Below are 24,922 nucleotides of genomic sequence, written 5' to 3'. Positions count from 1 at the left end.
TAAAGCATCCATGTTTTGTACCCTGGCTCTACCACTGACTAAAGAGGTTCATGACACTTGTCTTATCCTGAACAATATGGAATGGAAAACATCCTACCCGGTTTGGTTTCCTAACTTTGTGGCACCTTCAGTGTCTCCCAGGGGTTTTGTTGTACAGTGAATGTTCAATACATAAGATTCACTTGAATGGAATGATACATAAAGAAGTACCACAAAATGTTCCTAAGCTGCCTGAAAGCATACATTTGTTTCTCTACTTGATCAAATACCTTGTCTTTCTTGCTTAATTCATCTAGTTAATCACCTGCATATTCACTTTACTCTGTTTATCATACCTTGCTTGCCTTCAGCAGAATGTACATAGATGTCAGTATTCATGCATTTTTTTGCCCTTTGTACCTACTGATGTTGGATGTCAAAAACTGCACAGGCAGGCATCATTGCTGAGTAATGGCAATGAACACATGTGGAAATTACTTTTACATCCTTTCATTTCAATGGTAATTAAGTTGTTAAATATGAAAATACTGTAATAGCATTACTGGCAATAATCAACTTCCCCAAACCACAAATTGAAGTCATACTAAGTTGAAATTAAACCAAAACTACTTAATGTCTACAATTAGAATCGGTGTTGACCAAGATGTGTCCTGTGGCTGCTAGAAAGAATTAATCCCCCAAATGCAATAGATGATAACATTAAGGGCATAAACTAAGAGGGATTGACCTAAGATTTCCAACATCTTCTGTCCTGTTGCCTAAACTGCCAAGATGCGTTTCTTATTTGTGTATCATCAGTAAGTTTCTCTGCAGCATCAGTGACCTGCCCACAACTCTTTAATTTCAGAGAAGGTTCAGCAGCTTGGGCCCCTCAAAAGATATTTGGAAGGTTTCCCAGTTTGTGTGCTGCATAAGCTTGAGGCAGTAGAGTGATAATTAATAAAGTACCAGACTGGATAATTGTAGGAACTGTAAAAGATACTAAAATGTTGTCACCGGAGGCACAGACGCACCTGTGAAAGTGTGAAGTTAATTTGTGTGAGGAACATCACATGAGGGTGGATGAGGACGAGGGAGGTGAGATTTCCTTTAAATTAATTCAGACTTTAGATAGAGAAGCGCTCAAAAAACAAACAAACAAACAAACAAAACCCTACTGCTAGTGAGATAATACAAGGCTTGTGAAAAGAGGCCCTCCTGGATCGTCTTGTTATGCATGCTTCTCTCTGACCTTGGGAAAGGTGTAACAACTGCAATATTGTAGGACAAGCATGATGATATTGCCCTACCCGTCTTTACATAACAGCACACCATTGGGATACTGTCCCCTTAAACATCATGATGATATTGCCCTACCAGTCTTTACATAACAGCACACCATTTGATACTGTCCCCTTAAACATTTCCTTAAAAGCAATACACCTCCTGATACTATAATGTTGGATGCTTTGTGTATCTAGTGTCACCCCAAATTCCCCATAGGTTAATTTCTATCAAATTTCAATATACAATAAAGTAATGAGAGAGAGAATGAGGTCGTATCATAGTATTGCCCTGAAGACTATTTAAGATCATTGATAATTGCAAAGGTCCTAGCAACTTGCAGATCACATGATAGATGACCAATCAATGGTAGCTGCTAATGTTGTTATTTTCATGGTTATTTAAATGAATCTTTTAAAAAATTAAAAAAAAAAATCTTGACGTGAATTATTGCCAATGAACACTGTCATCTTCTTCTAAAATGCCTTATATGTAGATTGTATAAGATAGATGTAAACTCCCATACCTTAGCATTGTCACATGGTGAGGTCTCCCTGAGCATTCCATTCTCTTGCATATTTGGCTCAGGAATTAAAAGCTATGTCATTCCAGAAATGATTCTCTGATACCAATTGAGTGCTCCACAATTCAATTCAATACTGAGACTAATTACCAGGAATCAGCATAGACCCCACAGTTAAGGAGCTCAATTCCCCTGGTCTGTCCTCACCTCAGATGCCAGCTGCCAGTCCCTGGTCCCAGCGGTCCTGAATTATGTCCAACCTCGCTACAAACGTGAAGGTTCTTATTACCCCTTTTCAGGATGGAGAATTTCTTAGAATAACTCAGAGAGCTCAGACAAGAGCCATTCTTACGAGTAACAGTTTATTGTAAAGGGTACAAATGAACAGCTAGATGAAGAGATACATGGGGTGATGCCTGAAGGGGTCCCCAGAACAGGAGGCTGTTTGTCTTTGGACTGGGGCACATCACCCTCCCAGTGCATCCATATGTTTACCAACCAGATGGTTCCTTCAACCCTTATCATTCAGAGTTTCTAAGCAAGCTTTAGTTACTTAGGCATGATATAGTGAATCACTGGCCAGCTGCTGAACTCGGATCTCCAGCTCTTCTCTCCTACCAGATCTTAGAATGGGGCTGAAATTTCTAAATTTGTAATCGCATGATTGATGTGACCTGATGACCAGTTAATCCTGAAACTATAAGCTAACCCCTCCCCTCACAAAGAGTCCTCTGATACTGCAGTCGCTTTAGCATGGAATCCAATAAAGTGGAAAGAAGTTTGCTATGAATAACAAAAGACATTTCTATCACTCAGGAAATTTCAAGGGTTTTTGGAGCTCTGTGCCAAGAACCAGAGAAAAGACCAAAAATATAATTTATTACACCACCCAAACTTGCCAAATATGGATTAGTCTGAATTTCTTATCCTATCCATTGTGTTTTGGGGTCCCTACGTCAAACAAACATAAACAAACAAAAACAAAACAGAGAAACTCTGACTTTACACTTTTCTGGACTCTACAGAGAGCAGTCTTATGGAAACTATAAGGTGTGCATAATTGTTTATGTACATATTTCTCTGCAAATACCATGCAAAGTACCTATTGTGCTTTAAATTTTATATAATTGTGTTTTTTTGTTTATATTTGGGAGGTTTTTGATACATCAACTCAATGTGCTTGCCCTCTCTGTAGATATGAATTAGACAAGTAGCTCTAATTCAAGGGAAATCTTTTCTCTACCTTGAATGTATTTGTTTCTTTGCATAGTTTAAATTCCTTCTGTCCTCAAATTTGTTCAATTATTATAGGCTCAAAATTAGTCAAGTACAGTGTAGTAGTTTTTGTTTGACATCAAATGCAATGTTATGTATTTCTGTTTCACCCTGGGGATTTCCTTTAAAGAGTCTGCCTTTAATGTTAGGGTCCTCTTTAAATATAAACATTCAACCAGTAAGAATACAAAAACACAAGAGACAGAAAATTATGACAAGCAGAATGTCAATAGTCTTTTCCTTTTGATTTATCTAGCATGCAAATATAAAAGCATTTTGGTTACTCAGGAATTTCAATAGGCCTTTGAATTTTTAAAATAATAAAAATATTGGCAGGAGGTGGTGGCTCACACCTGTAATCCCAGCACTTTGGGAGGCCGAGGTGGGCGGATCACGAGGTCAGGAGATCGAGACCATCCTGGCTAACACGATGAAACCCTGTCTCTACTAAAAAAAAAAAAAAAAAAAAATACAAAAAATTAGCCAGGTGTGGTGGCGTGCCGCTATAGTCCCAGCTACTGCGGAGGCTGAGGCAGGAGAATGGTGTGAACCCGGGAGGCGGAGCTTTCAGTGAGCCATGATCACACCACTGCACTCCAGCCTGGGAGACAGAGCAAGAATCTGTCTCAAAATAAATAGTAATAATAATAATAATAATAATAACATATTCTTTAAGAGATAACATATAGAAAGATATATTAGCAAACTTTTTCTTGCTGAAATGTCCTCTTTAAGTTTTTTATATTCATCCGAATAATCATACAGACATACGTGCAAATATATATATAATACAAAAGAAATGAGAATGACATTTTATAGTGCAATGATAATTGAGTTTTTAAAATATATTTATACATCCAAGTTCATGTTAGAAAGCTTTTAAATATAACTTTTTATTTTCTTTTTCTAGGTAACCTTCAAAGCATCAAGACATTCAGTTTCACCAGATTTAAAGTATGTCCTGCTGGCATATGATGTCAAACAGGTAAAGGAGTGATCTTCTTTGAGAATACTTTTCTTTGTGATGCATTGGGGTGACAATTCATAATTTTACTCAGCTATAACTCACCTAAGCAAAATCTGGCATATCTAGCAACTACAGGAGGACAGGAATGACTACTTTGCACAAAAGGTGTTGGAAGGTAATGTCCAAAGATCTTTCATATCTATACAGCAAATAATTGAGACAATTTGCCATGTGCCTATGCTGATCCAAGTCCATCTCTTGGCAGAGGATAATGTGGCAGAGTTTAGCAAATCCAACAAATGTGGGCTTGTGAAAGTTTCAAGATAAGCCTTACCATATGCTTGAGTGTTTCATGTGTGTACAGATTAGAGACTTTTCTAGTGGCTATGCCTTGAGCTTCAGATGTGTATATTGGGAAGGCACCTGCTGAAAACATTGACTCAGATCATGGTCTAGGGATTCTTTAGTGGTATTTGAATGTCAGCTTGGGGTTGTAGAAAATTTTGCAAATGGGGCAAGCCAAGAAATTAATTCTGAACAAATAAAATGTTCTAATTGAAATTAGTGTTTCCTTATTCCATGTGAGCCCTGAAGCACAATTAGAGCAATATGTATGATTGTTGAGTGTTTTGTACTTAGATATCATTTGCACAGTTAAAAAGCAAAGTAAATGTTGGAAAGCCAATTCAGCAGATTAGTATCTGTAAAGAATAAATGATTGGAAATCATTCAAGGAAGTTTACAAGCTTTAAGATGAACAATAAAAATTTGTGGACTTAAGGCATGAAGCCTCATATAATGCTTTGAAAGCCTTTTGACACATGGAATTTCACAGTTTGAAAGAACTGCTATTTGATGGCTTTAGTCTTTTGGAATATACATGTGCTATATTTTTTAGGTTATATTTTTTGACGTAAGTAATTTATGCTGTAAAAGACAGAGGAATTTTAGTCAAAGGCCTCTTTTCCTAGTGTAGATGTTGGCCTGTTTTCTTATCTTTTGCTTTGAGTTACCTTTATTCATTGGGCTTTTGTAAATCATATGTTATAGTAAGAAAAATGTTTGACTTTTATAAACTAAAATATTGTACTAAAAATTTCTAACATAACATTATCTAAATAATTTAAGCTTGAAAAGTCTGCTGTATTAAACTGATCATGAACTTTAAAAAAATTAGGTTTCGGGAGCTATTGTAATGAAGACTGGAACTGGCAGTAGGACAAACACATAGATCAATGAAAGAGAAGACAGAACCCAGAAATAGGCCTTCAAAACTATGCCTAATATATTCTTGGCAAACGTGCACAAGCAATTTAATGGAGGACAGTCTTTTCAACAACTAGTGCCAGAACAATCAGATAGCCACAGGCAAAAAATAAAACAAAAAGCCCACAAGAAACAAAAGCATCATATTGGCTTAAGCCACACACCTTATACAAACTCAGAATGGATCATGCTTTTAAATGTAAAGCGTAAATCTATACAACTTTTAGGAAAAAAATCTTTGGAATTTAAGGCTAGGGAAAGATTTCTTAAACCGTATACCAAAAGCATAGTCCATAGCAGGATACACTATTGCTCCACAATAGACCATGTTTTCAGGCTAAAAATACAAATTACCGTCTAGAAGAAAATACTTGAAAATCACATGTTTGACAAAGGACCAACATTCATATATAAAGAATTCTTAAAACTAGACAGTTAAAAATAACAACTCTAACAAAAACACAACTATTCAATCAGAAAGTGGGCCCAGACATGAAGAGACATTTCACCGAAGATTTACATATGGCAAATAAGTACATGAAGATATTTTAACATTACTAGCCAATAGGTAAATGCAAATTGAAACTACAATAGAGTATCACTGCAAATCTATCAGAATGGTTGATTTTTGTTTGTAAAGTGACAGCACCAAATGATGGCAAACATGCAGAGAAACTGGATCATTCATACATTGCTGTTGGAATGTATAGTGGTGCTGTTGCTTTGGAAGATGTTTTGAAAGTTTCTTTAAAACCTAAGCATATACTACTATCCGACCTAGCAATTAAATTTCACTAGACAATTGTTCCAAGGCATTTATCCCAGATAAATAAAAAATAATGTTCACACAAAAACCTGTCTGCAAATATTTGCAGCAGCCTTATTTATAATAGCCCAAAACTGAGACAGCCCAGACGTTCTTCAAAGGGTGAATGGCGAGATGAACTGTGGTCCATTCATCCCATGGAATAAATATTCAGCAATACAGAGGAACAAGCTTTCGATATAGACAGCAATGTGGATAAATCTTCGGAGTTATGCCAAGTGAAGAAAAAAATCAGTCCCAAATATGATTGTTTGTATGATTTCATCTATCTAACATTCTCAAAGTGACAAAATTAAAGAAATGAAGAAGAGATTAGTAGTTTCCAGGAGAAAAGGAGGGAAAAGGGAGCAGCTTTTTTAATTTTGTGGGACAACAAGAGGGATCTTTGTGGAGACAGAAATGTTCTGTCTCTTGATTATATAAATGTCAGTATCCTGGTTGTTTTCTTGACCAGGATTTCTTGTAGTTTTATAAGATAGTATCAGTGGGGAAAACTGGATGAAACATACATGTGATCTCTCAGTATTATTTATTGCAATGCCATGTGAAAATAATTACGTCAAAATAAAAGATTTTAACTTAAAAAAGCTGTAATTTTAAAAACATCTTAAAATAGGCAAAAGTTTTTTTGTTGTTGTTGTTTGTTTGTTTGTTTGTTTTGGTCATGGTGGGGACAGAGTTTCACTCTTCTTGCCCAGGCTGTAGTACAATGCATGATCTCGGCTCGTTGCAACCTCCACCTCCCAGGTTCAAGCAATTCTCCTGCCTCAGCCTCCTGAGTAGCTGGGATTACAGGCACGCACCACCACGCCCAGCTAATTTTGTATTTTCAGTAGAGATGAAGTTTCACCATGTTGGTCAGGCTGGTCTTGAACTCCTGACCTCAGGTGATCCACCCGTTTCAGCCTTGCAAGCGTGTGAGCCACCATGCCTGATGGCAAAAGTATTTTTTTTTTAATTCAATTTCAATTTATTTTATTAAGTGTATGGATTATGCAAGATCATTGAAATCTTTTGCCTCAAACAAGTTACTGGAAAGAGGTAAAAAGATTTAAGTATGCATTTCCACATTTATAGTTTTATGCAAATCTGATAGTTTTTAAAGATTAGTGAATGAAAATAGTTAAAAGTAGTAAAAAATGATCAATTATTAAATAAACTAGTGAAATTACTTTGAGAACTTTTGTATTCTTGTCCAAGTCAGTCGATTTCTGTCTAGAAGAACAATTTTTTACTATTTGCTTTCAGGGAAGTTGGTTAACTGTCTATGAAAAGTAAAACTATTAGGTTATGCCAGATCATCCCTGATAGCATCACTAATAAAAGTTGCTTTTTCACCTTATTTTTAATAGTAAATTTTTGTAATTTAGATTTATGTTTTTAAAATGTGGAATAAGGAGCATAAAACCAGGTTAACTTTGAGTATTTGGACAAAATAGAGCACAAGCTTATAAAAATAATAATATAAACATACTTGCCAATCTTCATATTCTTTTTTTTTTTTTTTTTTTTTTTTTTTGAGACGGAGTCTCGCTCTGTGGCCCAAACTGGAGTGCAGTGGCCGGATCTCAGCTCACTGCAAGCTCTGCCTTTCAGGTTCACGCCATTCTCCTGCCTCAGCCTCCCGAGTAGCTGGGACTACAGGCGCCCGCCACCTCGCCCAGCTAGTTTTTTGTATTTTTTTAGTAGAGAGCGGGGTTTCACCGGGTTAGCCAGGATGGTCTCGATCTCCTGACCTCGTGATCCTCCCATCTCGGCCTCCCAAAGTGCTGGGATTACAGGCTTGAGCCACCGCGCCCGGCCAATCTTCATATTCTTATGGTCTTTTTTTCTTATCAAGGAAAAATAAAGATACTTCATGACAAAATAACTGGAAGTGAAAGAATGCTAGCATTTAAATCAATTTTAGAAACTTTATTTTACTATTTTATATCATTTCATTTATTTATTCATTTTATTTATTATGTCCCAGGTGCAATTGCTGGACTTTACATTATGCAGGGCGTATTTGTAGGTGTGTTCACATAAATTGAATTATCTCCTTCAAGAAATTTATAACCGGGAAGAGGTGATATGACACAAACATTTATATCCACAACATACAACATCATGTCATGTATCATACATATGGTCGTATCAAAGAATAAAGGAAAACTTTTACTCAGGGTAATCATGTTAGAGAAGAACCATACGCTGGACTTTAAAGAGCAGACAGGTAAAAATGAATAGAAAAACATTCCAGGTGGGCAGAAAACATAAAACCTCAAGGAGGCAGCATTAAGTCTTTGAGGGATAGCAGTCAATTCAGACTCACTAGCCAATTGCTTGACAATTCAGAAAGAAAAAAAAAAAAAAAGAAACCTGTAAATCAAATTCAGCTAAAATTATAGAACGTTCTGTTATATACAGTTTATACTGAAAAAGCATTTTAATTTATGTCTCTTGTTGATTTTAAGAGTTCTTTGACCAGGCGTGGTGGCTTGCGCCTGTAATCCCAGCACTTTGGGATGCCGAGTGGGTGAATCACAAGGTCAGGAATTCCAGACCAGCCTGGCCAACATGGCGAAACCCTGCCTCTACTAAAAATACAAAAATTAGCCGAGCGTGGTGGCGGGCACCTTTAGTCCCAGCTATTCAGGAGACTGAGGCAGGAGAATCGCTTGAACCCAAGAGGTAGAGGTTGCAGTGAGTCGAGACGGCACCATTGCACTCCAGCCTGGGCAACAGAGCGAGACTCTGTCTCAAAAACAAAACAAAACAAAAAAGAAGAGTTTTTCATATATTCTAAAGAGTAGATTTGTATCAGATATATATTTTGGAAATATTTCCTCCCACTCAGTGGGTTTTCTTTTCACTTTCTTGATGATATCCTTTGATTTACAGGTTTTCAAAATTTTGGTGAATTCTGATCTAATCTTTTCTATATTGCGTAGGATTTTTGTATCATATCTAAATATCCAGTGCCAAAATCAAAAAAAGTTTTATAGTTTCAGTTCTCTTCTTTAGTTTGTTGATCCATTTTGAGTTTATTTTTGTATATTGTATGAGGTAGAGTCCAGATATTTTAAGTCTCATGCTACATACTGAAAAAATTCTTTCTGCTTTTTTTGTTTTTAGATATTGAAAAGCTGGTAGGCAGTGTATGACCTATTATGTTTCCATTTTTATTAACACAGGGCTAGATTTTTTTAAAAAAAACTAATTGTTAAATGGTTAGATTATATATAGCCTACCTACTAATGAAACACACACACATCACAAAATCAGTATTAATTGTATATTGCTTCTTAATAAATTGCCCCAAACTAGTGACTTTTAAGTAAATTTAAGAAAGAATTTACTGTCTATCACAGTTCCTGTGGATCTGGAGTTTGGAATCATCTTGGCTGGGTGATTCTGGCTCAAGATCTCTCATGAGGTTGAGCCCAGGTTTCAGCTGAGGCTACGGTAACATGACAGCTTGCCTGAGGCTGGGGCACACACATCCAGATGGGATCACACCCATGTATGGCAAATTGGTGCTGGCTACTGACATGAAGCCTCCAGTTTCTCCACATTGGCTTCTTTACGGGGCTGTGGGAGCCCCTCCTCATAATGTAATGCCTGGACTTCCCCAGTGTGGGTAATTCAGAGGATCAGTGCCTTGGATGGCCTATCCTTGATTTTCACAGGACCTCTTGGTTACACAATTCAGCTCTGTTTCATTGTTGGAGAAGACTAGTAGGGACTGGGTATCTTTGGGAACCATCATGAAGGCTGGCCAACATAGTCCCCAAATGTTTGTTTTCCCTGCTACGTGCAAAATGCTCTCACTCCCTCCAAGGCCCCACATATTTTCATCCATTACAGTGTAGCAGTTCATCAAGCACATCAAGTGAGGGTCCCACAGAGACTCCTCAGGCATGGTTCCTTATCTATAGCCCCTTGTGTATACTTGTGTATTCATAAATAAAATTTAATATATCAGTATGCATTCATGTTCTTATAATTGTATAAATATAAATATATACATATATTGTTGGTATATAGAGGTATAGATATTTCTTTTAATATCTGTATTAATCCATTTAAGCTAACTTTTCAGTATATATTCTCAGTTTTATTAGTTTTGTTGGGAATAATGTATTTATACACTATTTTATCTTTTGTAGTCTTGGTATTTTGTTAAAAAACATTCACTTGTTTAATTCATTTATTCATTTTACATTTTATTTTTCTTTCTTTAAATATATCACCAATTGAGGTTTTCAGTTTTTGTTTTGTTTTGTTTTTTGAGACAGAATCACACTGTGTTGTCCAGGCCGGAGTGAAGTGGCAGGATCTCGGCTCACTGCAACCCCTGCCGCCCCCCAGGTTCAAGTGATTCTCCTGCCTTAGCCTCCCGAATAGCTGGAATTACAGGCATCTGCCACCACGCCCAGCTAATTTTTGTATTTTTAGTTGAGATGGGTTTTTGGCATGTTGGCCAGGCTGGTCTCAAACTCCTGACGTCAGGTTGTCCATCCACCCTCCTCAGCCTCCCAAAGTGCTAGGATTACAGGCGTGAGCCACCCTGCCAAGGCTTTACATTTTTTTTTTTTTATTTAAAATTCGAATTTAGGGATAAAATTTATTTTTACTTTGCTATATTTCCTTTTTCTCTAGGCTTACTAAACTCCATCAATATGATTAATATATAATTGTATTATTTTTCTACTTTTGTATGTTTTTATCATAGATTTTCCATTTTATTTTCAATTGTTTATGGTGCCAAATGATTAAAACCAATCTTCCTAAAAGATCAAATAATGGAAAAAATATTCTGTATGAATAAATATAATCATAGCCAGTAACGTGGGTCGACTTCAAAAGAACATTTTTGATGAATTGTCAGGAAGCCACATAACACAATTAATAGAGATGTTGCCTGAATCATGGGCATCACACATATCCTCAGCCCTGTTTTCCCTTAGCTATAATGAAGAAGAAGAAAGTATGAGCACTTCTCAAACTCACTATCTTGAATCATTGCCTTGTGTAAAGAGAAAGACATATGATAACCGACCTGCTTCGAGGCTTCTGTGATTAGGTGAGAGAGCAACTATGAAAAGATCTAGCACTATTTTTCTTGTAGGATCAGGGTAGACTGAGAAAGCTAATTTAGTTTTTACTGCCCTAGCAATGTTCTCAGTTCGAGTCAAATAAATGTCAATTATTTAGTTTAGGACAAATTTATACATTTTTTTTTTTTTTCAATCAACAACTGACTTCTGTGGGCTCTGTGTGTTACTGGAGAAGATGTTTTTTGTGGATCTAAAGTAGTAGTCTGGGTGTGGTGGCTCACGCCTATAATCCCAGCACACTGGGAGGCTTAGGCGGGTAGATCACCTGAGGTCAGGTATTTGAGACCAGCCTGGCCAACATGGTGAAACCCCATCCCTACTAAAAATACAAAAAAATTAGCTGGGTGTGGTGGCATGCACCTGTGGTCCCAGCTACTCGAGAGGCTGAGGCAGGAGAATCGCTTGAACCCAGGAGGTGGAGGTTTTAGTGAACTGAGATCAGTTACTGCACTCCAGCCTGAGTGACAGAGCGAGACTCTGTCTCAAAATAAATAAATAAATAAAAAATAAAATAAATAAATAAATAAATAAATAAAGCAGTCATTCTCACTCTTGGCTGTACCATTAAAATCATCTGGAGAGTTTTACAAATTATTAATGCTGAGGCCCTACCCTGCAGAAACTCTGATTTAATTGTCCTGAGGTATAACCCTAGCTTTGGAGTTTTACAAACTCCCCAGGAGATAATGTGCAGCCAGTGTTGAAGACCATTACTTTTAAGTGAGCTGGTCTCTCCCACCTATGGAAGACTTTCCAGATTTCAGAAAAGGGAAACCCTAGAAATCAAAATAAAAACAGCTAATTATTTAAACTGCACATATTTTCTGCCAAAGTCTTCACTTGTACATACTTAATCCTTGCATCTTTTATTCATAACACACAGCAGTAGTTGGTGTAATTCTTCCTTTATTTGAAAATACAGAGACTAACTTACCTAATGTGATTCAGGATGGAAAGTTATTATTTTTTTTTTCCTGAAACAATGAGTCTCAATGTATATGCCCAGCATAGCAGTATCAGCATAGCCTGGGAAGTTATTAAAAATCCAAATTATCTTGTCTCATTGAAACAGAAACTGTAGGAGTGGGCCCAGCAATCTGTGGTTTGACAAGCCTAAGTGATTCTGATGCATTCAAGACTGAAAACCAGTGTTTAGGGATCAGATTCCTTAAACTGCAAGAGCTCTACCTACGAAGAGAGCTAAGCAGCCAGAATCTCATCATATGCAGGACAAAGATTCATAGAATATATCATTTAAGAAAGATTATCTACCCTTTTTTTCTTTAGTTTTTCACAATGATTTCTTCCGGGATTTAATGTCCAACTGTTCCTTTCTGACCTTGGATATTGCTCTAGTAACCAATTTACCCTTCAAGGTTAATGTCTGATCTGTTTTCATTATAGGTGGCATAGTGGGGTGTGCATGGAATTTGGAACAAAATATGCGTTTAAATTCAAATTATCCCTATTAAAATTTGTATTGAAATATAACATACCTATAGGAGCTTGCATATACTATGAAGATAGCCTGATGAATTTCTATAAACTAAACACCTCTTTGGTGCCATCACCCAGATAAAGCAGCAAAACATTGCTGTTCTCCCTGTTACTACGTAACAGAAGGGAGAACACTGTCTACATTTGTAAAGATTAATTCTACCCGTTTTTGCACTGTAGGTAAAGTCAAACACTATGTACTGTTTTGTGTATCTCTTATTTTACTCAAAAATTAGTTCGTAAAATATATCCATAGTTTTCAAGTGTTGTATAACAGATTGTGCATTCCCGCTATGATATACCATTCCATTACGCATACCACAACTTATCCACCCTCCTGTTGATTAGATTGTAATACAGATGTACATGAACCATGCATTATTATATAGATTATTTGTCTGATCACTCTCTCTTTCCCATCCATTACTCCGCTTCTTCTTTGACACCTATTTCAAAAAAAGATTATTTAAGAGAGCACAAACATTTTTTGGGTACTTAGATAGTGCATCTGCCATGGAAGTGTGTTTATCAATGTAAACCTCCCGAAGTCCCGCTTCTTGGCTATTTACATCATATTTTACAGAGGAGAAAGACTTAGAGATGTTAACTAACTTCCTCAAGGGCCCCAGTTCACAGTTGCAGAGCTGGGACAGAATTGTTTTTTTCTATCTCCAAAGTCCCTAGCTTTTCAATTACTTGGTCATTTTCAGAAAGTTTTTGTCTATCTTTACAGATTAACTGTGTACTCTGATAGAATTATTTTCCTATCTATTTAAAATCTTATCAACTAATTCATAATTAATTAATTGGAAGGCAAGTGAAACATATTACAATATGTTTGTAAACATATTACAATATTTTATTGTTTATTAATCAAACAATATATGATTTTCAATACTCAGTACTTAATATGCTTCTCCAGACATAATGGTTAGACGTTTTATTTTTGTATTTGCATCTTTACAACTGTTTCTCAAAATAGTCAATGAAATAATCATTCTGGAATGCCTTTTAATGCCATAAAATTAAAAATATGCTTTTAAAGAAGAGGAAAGCATTCCAAAATATGACAAATCATGATATGCTAAAACCTTGATGATCAGAATATTTATGGTTAAAATTTGTCATCTAGTATTTTGATATTCACCATATCAGACTAAATTATTTTTCAGTATTCTGAGTCATGTATCTAAATAGTTTTAATTTAATCAATAAATCTATTTAATGTTATATATTATCCCTATATATTTGGAATTATTGGTCTATTGGAATTATTTAACATTTGTATTTTTAATCTATCCTTAAAAAGTCAAGAGTCCTTTACCACATTTTTTTTTAAGGACAAACATGAAGTAAGGAGAAATCATTAATTTTTTAACCTTTTTAAACAAATTTATAGTTTTATTGTTTTCTTGTTTGGGTTTAAAATACACCACGTCCAGTAGACAAGTTAACCATTTTACACTGTCAACCTCTTTCTTAATACATCCTATGTTTGTGATTAGAAACTTTAATTAAATTTACTGTTGATTCAGCAGAATTAGAACTGCTCTCTATGCATAATGGGATATAAATCTGCATAAAAATTAGCTTTTTCCGAATGCAAGAGTAATAGTTGAATGAATCCTTTAAATCGTGTCTAATAGAGGGAACAAATCAATTGTTACCTGGGCTACATCTGCTGTGTTAGTATCTGTCCTCTAAATTCGATGCTCTGCAAAAGAAATCAGCATTGTTATTCTCCACAGTTAGATGCATTCATTTCAGTTTAGGTCTCTACTATTTTATAGCTCTGTGTACAAAATTATTTTTCTGATAAGTGTCTATTTTAACTGAGAAGTAATCCTATAAAATGCATCCTGCATGCACTACTGCTTTAAGAAGTAACTCTTCTCTGGGGAATTATCTAATTAAATTCTGGACCTTAATACTTCAGTGCTTTACAATTACAGATACATATTTAAGAAGTCTGTGGGAGTATATTATCTGGTTATAGAACTATCTAGGCTGTCAAGATTCATACATTTGGGGTTCACTAATATTTCAAAAAAATACAAACTCCAAGAAAGCACAGTCTGGGAAAGTTACTATGTTCAAACATGTGGGATTCTGAGTTCATCCTGAAATCCTCCTGCCTTCTAGTGCCCATAGGATACTCACCTTTCCTTTTTTGTAGCTGCTGCTGCTGAACCACCTTCCTATTTAACCTTCTCCTTACCACACAGAGATAATAAGGCATTACAAATAAGTTAGTATCAATTTTGGAATATTTCTTTTGGGTTAAGGCAAAAATTCAAAAGTCCCTAGGACGTGACACAAAGGAAGGAAAGAAGTAAACACAAGAAATATTTTTGGAAGCCAGTATTTACAACATTTTTTGGTGAAACTTACTAATGTATTTATCAATTTATCACTAATTAAACAACATACTTTTAAATAGCATCTTTTTATTTTGAAATAATATGACTCTATTATAGAGAATCTGAAAATACAAAATAAAGAAGATAAATATAATGCCTCTATCCACCTCTGTTTTTTAGAGAAAACCACTGTTAATGTACTGGTTTTTCTCATCTAAGTCTTATTTATTGTCATTAGTATGTATATTTTTTCTACTTATAGACAAAATTATAAAAATAGTATAACAGTTTACTATCATGAACATTACACTATGAACATTGTTCCTTGTCTTAAATATTTTTCAAAAACATTATTTTTAATGGCTCGACAATCTTTTCATGTGGTTATATCATAATTTATTCAACTCCATTTCTTTAATATTTATAGTTGACAGATTAGCATGCTGTCACTGTTACAAAAACAACTCCTGCAATGAACACTAATAAATATCTGTCTTTGTTTATTCTCAGTTAAATTAATAAGACTGAAATTATTGGATTATACATTTTCTACATTATTTAATGTTCTCGATGCATATTGCTAAACTGCCCACTAGCAAGCAATGTAATTGTATGCTTCCCCAGTAAAGAGAAAAAATTTAAGGTTCCTTTTTGGTTTATGATACTATTTTATAGGGCACTAATGGTTTTTCTAAGGTAAATGAACAAAAATAAACAACAAAATAATTTATGAACGGGAGAATCTGTGATATGTTAGCAGATTCTGATTCCTTCTTACCACTGAAAGCTCTGTGATTCATATTCACTCTCTAAGTGCAAATATCTAAGATCAAGTCATTGAGAAAGCAAGCCTATTTTTAAAAAACTAAAATAAACACCTTCAATATCAAATGATTGCCTTCATTACTGTGGTAAAATTACACTAGGAATAATAGATGAGTAGAATTGGCAAGTGATGGAGTAAAAGTAAGTTTCTCCTCATAGGAGTTATTTAGTGAGACATATTTTAAAATTATTACTACACAAGACAGTCCTTAATCGTAAAACATAATGGCATCATCATTTGTATCTATCACAGGTAGTTTGTTTCTATAGAAATAATATCCTGTTCTCATTTTAAACTGCAAGGTGCAGATTCCAACCTACTTCTTTAGCTTCGTATACATTTACAACATACAGGTAGATTTGAAACATGATTTTAGAATAGGTACCTATATATGTAATTGTATTAACACAATGGACTCTTTAGTTCAGTGGGTTCCTGCATGTGCCTGTTACTTACTTTTACTATCATGAGATAAGTATCTACAACAATAAAATTACCTGTTTCCTAATGGTGTGTTGACTGGCAAAGAATCCCCTTGCACATGGGGAGGCCACAAAGTAGAAATAGGCTTAGCATGGAGAAAAAGTAGAGCGAGTTCCTATATATTTGTCAAATATTAGGCTGAATGTGAGTTAAGCAGTTTTCTCTATTATAAAGCTTTAGAGAGATTTTAATAAGTTAGTGTATTGTAATTTATCAAATGGAAGAAAACATATTTATTGCACCCTGAGCTTGAGACACATCACTGTTTCGTTTTGTTTTGTTTTGTTTTGTTTTGTTTGCTTTTTCTCATGGATCTATGTATGGTCTAGAACAAAAAAAAACATACTTTGGCCAGTAGTATATTAGGAAAATACTATGATACTAAGTAAAAAGATCTTATTCTGGTCACTTGATAATGATGCACATCTGCCAGACTTCAGGTCATCAAGCAGTCATTTATTGTGATCATAGATTCTGCAGATCAGGGATTCTAGAAGGGCGTGGGTGTACCTTTCCCACAGAGGCCTTATGTGATTGATGCCAGATGTGGAGGCTGCTGTCCTCTGAAGGCTTGACTCAGCTGGGAGCTATACTTTCAAAGTGACTCATTCATGTGGCTGGCAAGTTGATGCCGGTTGTTGACTGAGAACCTCCGTTTTTTCCATGTGTACGTGTCCACAGGACCACTTCCATGTCCTCATGGGAAGGCTTAAGGCTTCCCCCAGTCTCGGTAATTCAAGGGAACCAGGCAGAGTGTGCAAAACTGTAGCCTTGAAACGCATAAACCATCACTAGCACTCTAGTGTTTGTCACACAGTCACAGCTATGATTACAGGTGGGAAGGAAGCACATGAGGCCATAAAATTCAGGAGATGAGAATGACTGATGGCTGTCTCCCTTGACACAGATCCTGAAACAAAGGAAGTGAACTGCATAAAGGTTTGGAAAATGCATCAGGAAATCACCGTAGAGTTCTGAATACTAGTTAGATCTAGTGAGATTAGATGGCTTTGAAGCTGGCTGAATAATCATATCCAGAGAATTGTGATTAATTGATATTATATGTAAAGGCCTCCATGAATAGATCAGAAACCTGTATTATTATGTATTATTAATATTTTCATGTCTGTTTCTTGTTCTATACACTTTGAAGAGTTTAAAATAAATAGATAAAAGTATACTTGTAACAGTTTTGAATGAGCAAGGTAGAATAGAGGATTGGTTTAGAGATAATCTATCTAATCAAGATTACAGATAACCTAGGGTTGGCAATGCTGACTGGAGTTCAAATGATTAAACTTAATAGTGTTTTGAGTGAATTTAAGGCATGCATTTTATAAAAATCTGGCTCCCAAAATGGAGCATGAAGGATAGTAATGGATACACTAACTTAAGTGACGTTATTGGCCACAGCTCAGTATAAATTCAGGCTGTCACATTAACTTTAGAAACATTGATAAATTTTTAAGTTGGTTGGTAAAATGAAACTACTCGGAACCATGTGCCAATACTGTAGTCACCAGCCACACGAGTCTATTGAGAGCTTGAAATGTGGCTACTCCAAACTGCGGTAAAAATTGTACTTCCCGGATTTTGAAGACTTAATAGAAAACAGAAAATCATATAATATTATGTGTCATATTCATGATATGTGTAAATAATATTTGGGATACACTAGGTTAAACAAAATATATTAGTAAATTGATTTAACCAGTTACTCTTTATTTTCTATGAACATAGCAACTAAAAATAAGCTTACATATGCTGGGTTTGGGTTACATTTCTGTTGCTCAGTGCTGCTCAGTGGATACAGGAGGTGGATGTGTCAGTGTTCTAAGGGCTGATTGGAAAATACCTGGGATACTCTAACCAATTAGAGGCTGTATAGGAGACAGTCATAATTCTCCAAGATTTAGCTTGGAGATGAAGCTAAATCTTCATCTCCAGAGTTTTCCTTTTCCACAATTGCATAATTCCTTCATCACAGTTGAAGATGTGATGAAGGAATTATTTAATTTTGGAAAAGGAAAACTGCAAAATATGGGAAGTTTAATAGATATCTTCAGTATTGGAGGGCTGTCACAGAGAAGAGAAATTGATGTATTTCTAAGCATAAAACTAGGGCCTTTGACATGAAATGGTGCCAGGAAGGCAGATTTTGGCTCCACATAATGAAGGCCTCTCTCATCACTTGTTTTTTCACTAATACAAGGCCTAGTGTTGAAGTCAGTGAGTCTGTTTTCTCTAAAAATATTCAAAAGGTGGGTAGATAACTGTCCATCATAGGCATTGTGCAAGGAAATCTACGATGGGTGAGTTATGTTGAAATAGTTAAATTTCACTATTTTCCATTAATTCAAGAAGGATAACAGTTTTACCTCTGAAATACATCATACCATAAACACAGGAAAAAAGGGATGTGACTTTCCAAATAATATGTCAAGTTTGAAATGTTGCAGCTTATATAGACCTTGATTTTTTTTTTTTTTTTTTTTTTTTTGAGACGGAGTCTCGCTCTGTTGCCCAGGCTGGAGTGCAATGGCCGGATCTCAGCTCACTGCAAGCTCCGCCTCCCGGGTTCACGCCATTCTCCTGCCTCAGCCTCCCGAGTAGTTGGGACTATAGGCGCCCGCCACCGCGCCCCGCTAGTTTTTTGTATTTTTTAGTAGAGACGGGGTTTCACCGTGTTAGCCAGGATGGTCTCGATCTCCTGACCTCGTGATCCGCCCGTCTCGGCCTCCCAAAGTGCTGTGATTACAGGCTTGAGCCACCGCGCCCGGCTAGACCTTGATTTTTCTTGCTACAAATTTCAATCAAAAGCAGTAGACTTTGTTTCGTGTCATCGTATCTATTTTGAAAAGTATCAAATATGAAATAACTTTTCAGAGAACCATAACAATAATAATTCTTAGTAGAAACAGAAAACTTCAAGTTAAAAAAAAAACAGGATATACACAGAAGAAATTCAGAAGTAATATTTTCTAATATTTTCTGATTATACCAACACAGCAATGTTATGATTCCTAGTTGGAGTTTATACTAATTAATTTTCAATTGTTTTTATGCTGCCTATTTTAAAAAGGAAAACAGTTAAAGCTGTGTGTTAATAAATTAACCAGCTCAAAGAAAGCGAGTAGTGTGGGGGTCTCTAACTAGAAAGGACCCTAGTGTTTCTGAGGAAAGAAGAAATAGAGAATATAATTAGCCATGAGGTCAACACAGTTTTAAAAGACCTTGGCCTAGAAAATGACCAAGGCTTATGGTAAAAAAAATATATATATATATATATACTTTATTTTTAAGAGGAAATTTGTGTTAAGATATAAAATATAATCTTTTGTACCTGAAATAGAATGAAGTATTGCATTATGATGCTTAATTCTACTTAAACTTCGTTATGTTTAATTAAAATTTATACACATTTTTCTTCCCTTTTTCTCTTGGGATCATTTAAGGCTAAAACTGGAACTTAATCTGTGTGGTAAACCCAGCACCAAGTACAGTGTATGTGCACATTATAGTCATTTGTTTGTTTCTTTAATAATTGAATAAGTGGGGGAAGCTTGTCTATCCAAGGAGAAAATATGCATTTTCTGCATCTTCCTAATTCCTTTTCAAGAGACTTGTTTCAAAATAAGAGATACCTTACAGGCTGATGAAAAGCTAGTGGTGTTTGTGTGAATTTTGATCTTCATAAAGAAACAAATTAAATAATCTAAGTTATTTGTGCATAATTTTCTAACTTAAACTAGTTTTGCACCTATAATTTTGCACTTAAAGTTATGAATACTGTCAGACAATGATTTTCATCATTTTTTTCTTTCTGGATAAAAAAAAAATTCTATCCATAATATTTCAAATACAAAAACATTAGCAATTTTCAATCTGAGGATATCACTTTGTTGTCATTACTTTTCTCTATATAAAGAATTGAAGAGCACTTTTGGCAATTGAATTTCATTTAATATGTATGCCTGTATAATAACACATTCTGAGGGAGAACATTTTATTAATAAGTTACATTTTCTTTGTTTGCAGATTGAATGATGCCATGAGAACAATTAATGGCATAGATGTTCATTTACTCTCCCTTATAATTTCTAAGCAGAAGTATTTTCATGTTTATTGATGTAATGTAAAATATAGTCATCTTGTAAAAGACACTGTGAAAGGGGAAATTTTCTAAATAATGAATGTTGTTAATAGTTATGATGCTAATATAGAATAGAAATTTAAAACCTACAATTAGGTTATTATGGATTATACCTGTACTTATTAGTTATTCATTTATAAAATGAATTATGGTATTTATTTTCTGAAAAATGTTCCAAATTATGGGGTCGTATCCCATACCCCCAAACGTATCCTGTTTCCTGTTATTGGACAGTTAGGTTAATTTAAAATTTCCCACTATTATAAACAATGTTGTGATGATCATCCTTGCCCTTAAAACTGTGGCCACATTTCTGATAAATCACTATATCAAGTGATACTAATTTTGTAGAGGTTATTGAGGCATATTACTGCATTCTTTCCAAGAAGTTTCAAACAGCACTTCCTCTAGCTTTGTGTTTGTGTGTGCTGGGGGGTGTGTGTAAGTGTATGTGTGTGAGACAGAGAGACAGAGAAAGGGAGAGATTTTTAAAATGTAACCATTTAAGCATTATTAGTTTTGTGGATGAGGGAATTGCCTAGAAAGTTCAGGTAATTGCCGGGCGCGGTGGCTCACGCCTGTAATCCCAGCGCTTTGGGAGGCCGAGGCGGGCGGATCACGAGGTCAGGAGATCGAGACCATCCTGGCTAACATGGTGAAACCCTGTCTCTACTAAAATCACAAAGTATTAGCCGGGCGCAGTGTGGGCGCCTGCAGTCCCAGCTACTCGGAGGCTGAGGTAGGAGAATGGCGTGAACCGAGGAGGTGGAGCTTGCAGTGAGCTGAGATCACGTCACTGCACTCCAGCCTGGGCAACAGAGCCAGACTCTGTCTCAAAAAAAAAAAAAAAGAAAGTTCAGGTAATTTGCTAAAGATCTGCTGGATGATAGCAGAGCTGGGATCAGAATCAGAGGCTCATGATATTAGCCATAATGTTAAGATGATATTTATATGTAAAATACTAGGTTAATTAATCATAAATTCATTTAATAGCTATCCATGGAAAGCTTACTATGTAAGCTTTCTTCTGCACTACATGCCATGGATATAGCACAGAACAAAACAAATTATAATGCATAACAGTGGGGAGAGATAAAGGTGAAAGAAAATAAATAAGGAAATTACATAGCATGTTACATGGTGGTAAGTGCTAAGGAGAAATTTATTTTACATTTTATTTCACTTTTACTTACTTTTTTTTTTTTTTTTTTTTTTTGAGACAGAGTCTCGCTCTGTCGCCCAGGCTGGAGTACAGTGGTGCTTTCTCGGCTCACTGCAAGCTCTGCCTCCTGGGTTCACGCCATTCTCCTGCCTCAGCCTCCTGAGTAGCTGGGACTACAGGTACCCGCCACCACGCCCGGCTAGTTTTTTGTATTCTTTTTAGTAGAGACAGAGTTTCACCGTGTTAGCCAGGATGATCTCGATTTCCTGACCTCGTGATCCTCCCATCTCGGCCTCTCAAAGTGCTGGGATTACAGGCTTGAGCCACCGCGCCCGGCCTACTTTTAAGGACAGACTCACACAAATTTGCAAATGAGTATAGAGACCTTTGTATTCCTTACCCATCAGAAAAATCCCCCCAGTGGTGACATCTTGCATAAAAATAGCACATTATCAAAACCAGACAATTGACTAGTGTAATATAATTAATATGATTACAGGTCTTAAACCTGTTTTTGCATATGCTCATTTTCTGACATGCCTTTGTGTGTGATTCTATGACATTTTTTATTACACGTAACCACCTCTACCATCGCAATTGAGATAGAGAACTGCTCTGTCACCACAAAGAGAATCTCTTCTGCTTCCCCTTTATAGTCACACCCTCTGTCTACTTACCTAATTTCTGGGCAACCCCTGTTTTCCATTTCTATAATCTTGTCATGTTAGGAATGGTATATAAATGGAATCATGAAGTATATAATTTTTTGAGATTGGCTTATTTTTTATTGTCCAATATAATGCTCTTAAGTTCCATCCACGTTGTTGTGTGTGCCAAGATTTTGTTCCTTTCCATTGCTGAGTAGTAGACAGTGACAGTAAAGCAAAAGAGAAGATGCCAATAAAAAGGGTGCAGTTTTCAATGGAGTAATGAGCAAGGGCATTGCGTTGGAAATGACACCTGTATTGACTAAGGAAGTGAAGAAAGATTCTTGTGAATATTTGGGGGAAGAGTGTCCTAGGTAAAGGGAATATCTTGAGTAAAAGTTTGGAGCAGCCAGGAAGCCCTTTTGGCCTGAGCACTGAGAGAGAGCACAAGCATTAAGAGATGACATTGAGACCCCTTTTAAGGCCCTGTAGACTCTACAGTTAGTGGTAACTGCAGTAACTGTATAACGATGGTGATTGTATCACATTAGTGACTCAAATTTCCCATGAAGTTACTTCTAAACTCTGAAGAGACTGAAAGAATTATCCCTTCCCTGGGGATGTAGCAAAATGAATACTTTATAATAGAAGCATATTTTAATTGGAATTTTATCGTTTAAAAAGATTTAATCAACTTTTTATTCCATTTATGAAATGTTGTGTCAGTGTTGTCAAACCTTTAAGTAACTTTGGCATTGGATGGGAAACATATATTCTATTATTTTTCATCATTCGTGATTTTTACTTTGTGAAAACCTCAGTTCAGGGGGTGCAAAAGGCATAGAATTTACTGGAACAACAGAGATGGCACCTCGTATGACTCAGAGGAAATTGTATCACAGTTGGGGTCCTCAGCCAGGCAGAGAATATCACAGCAAACACTAAAGGGACCTGCCAGAAAATTCCGGTCCATTTGGGCAGTTATATGATCTAAGTCAAGTCTCAGTCTTTCACTCTGTCAAAGAATAAAAAGGGTATAAGTCATTTTGACAGGTCTCTAAAGCATCTTAGTAAATGAACAAAGCTCAGGACATCAAAGTTGCTGATGTTAATGAAAGACTGAATTGAATTGGTGCTTGGAGGACTGGCAGTCCTAATCTGATTTTCACAAACATGCCAATATCAATAAACTTGCAGGTAAACACGCAGCCAAATAAATAGAAGTGCATTCATTTTTGCTAAATACTAGATATTTGATTTCTTTAATTCTGTACGATGTAATTGGAAACTTACATTTTGGTGTTTTACTTGTATTTCTACCATCGCATATGAACTCTTTAAAGGCAGACACATGCTGTTTTTTTTTTTTTTTTCTCTCCCTCACATGCCTAGAATATAGAATCAGTATGTCTTCAGTCACTCGCTGTGAAAAAAAAATTCATTTATCTGACATCAAAACACACAAGTCATTGCTTTTGGTTACATGGGAATGTCTCTGTTGCTGTAAATAAATTCAGACACATTCAATGAGTGTTAACATCTGATTGTTATTCCTTCTACTTATGACAAAGAACTATGAGATGAGATCTAACTGCCAGAAATCAGTAGGGGAAAGTAGTCATTGTGTTAATTTCAATGCCACTGTGTAAATTGCGTTAATATTAAATGGATTTTTATTTAACAATTGTAACTTCAAAGGTGGCAAAAATTAATTACCTTAACAAATTCAAAAGTCTTTCCTTCCACTGTACAGGTAAGGAAAATAATTAAAGAAAAAACAAAATCCTGAAGAAATACTGACTCTCACATACTTATTCTCTTCCTGAAAATGTGAGATAGTAAAAACTGAGGAATAAATTAAAATTTGCTTCTAACACTATACAATTTTGTCACAAAAGCCATAATAAAAATGAAAATTTCTTATGATATCTGTAGAATATTCAATAATCCTTGAGAAAGTGTCAGTATTATCAGCTTTCTGGAATTACAGGTGTATGCTGTTGTTGTAGTTTTAATTTGTTGTCTTTACGTTTAAACCTCCTGGGCTACCTTCAGCATATGTGTCTATGATTGACAGTACACCGTTGGTATTTCTGCAAGTCTTTTCATGCTGAGATCAATTTTCCCATTTAGTTCATATTAATTCCTGAGTACTCACATCTTATAAAATTAAGTGAGAGAGCATAATCTCAATTGAGGCCATGGGAAATATGGGCAACCTAGTCAAGGTTTTAAACCTGTCATCAAGGATTATTTTTTATTTGTCCCTGAGTTCATTCTGGCACACAATCTAACTGCACATCCTACAACTACTTAGTCAAGACTTTCCTCCCATCAAGAGTAAAACTCTGGTTATAGGCTTTAAGTCTGGCTTATTTTAAGGGTCAAAGCTAAATTAGGCCACTTGAATTTAGACTGGTATCACTCACATTTGCTGTTCTTAAGGGCAACATAACACATGGCATTCAAGCATATCCTCCTGAAAAGACTGAACTTTACATAGAGAAGGGTGTAAAATCTTCCTCACTGCTGCTAGTGGTGGTGAATTGCATTTAAAAAGTAGGGCTGCTTA

At 35.7% G+C, this 24,922-nt stretch overlaps 1 protein-coding gene across 3 annotated transcripts in view; it reads left to right on the top strand.

Moving 5' to 3' along the window:
* DPP10 (dipeptidyl peptidase like 10) overlaps positions 1–24,922 on the top strand; it is a 701,607-nt gene that overhangs the window by 365,943 nt on the left and 310,742 nt on the right. For all 3 annotated transcript variants that reach the window (XM_077956499.1, XM_015109936.3, NM_001265998.1), the window contains 1 exon segment: positions 3,972–4,046. Coding sequence is in view for 2 of the 3 variants with exons in the window: in XM_015109936.3 (XP_014965422.2) it covers positions 3,972–4,046 (75 nt within the window). In the remaining variant the exon portion in view is untranslated.

The sequence above is a fragment of the Macaca mulatta genome, chromosome 12, assembly GCF_049350105.2.
Source record: "Macaca mulatta isolate MMU2019108-1 chromosome 12, T2T-MMU8v2.0, whole genome shotgun sequence".
NCBI classification, from domain to species: Eukaryota; Metazoa; Chordata; class Mammalia; order Primates; family Cercopithecidae; genus Macaca; species Macaca mulatta.
The sequence above is the reverse complement of the archived record's forward strand: the minus strand, read 5'-3'. Positions and strand labels throughout refer to the sequence as shown.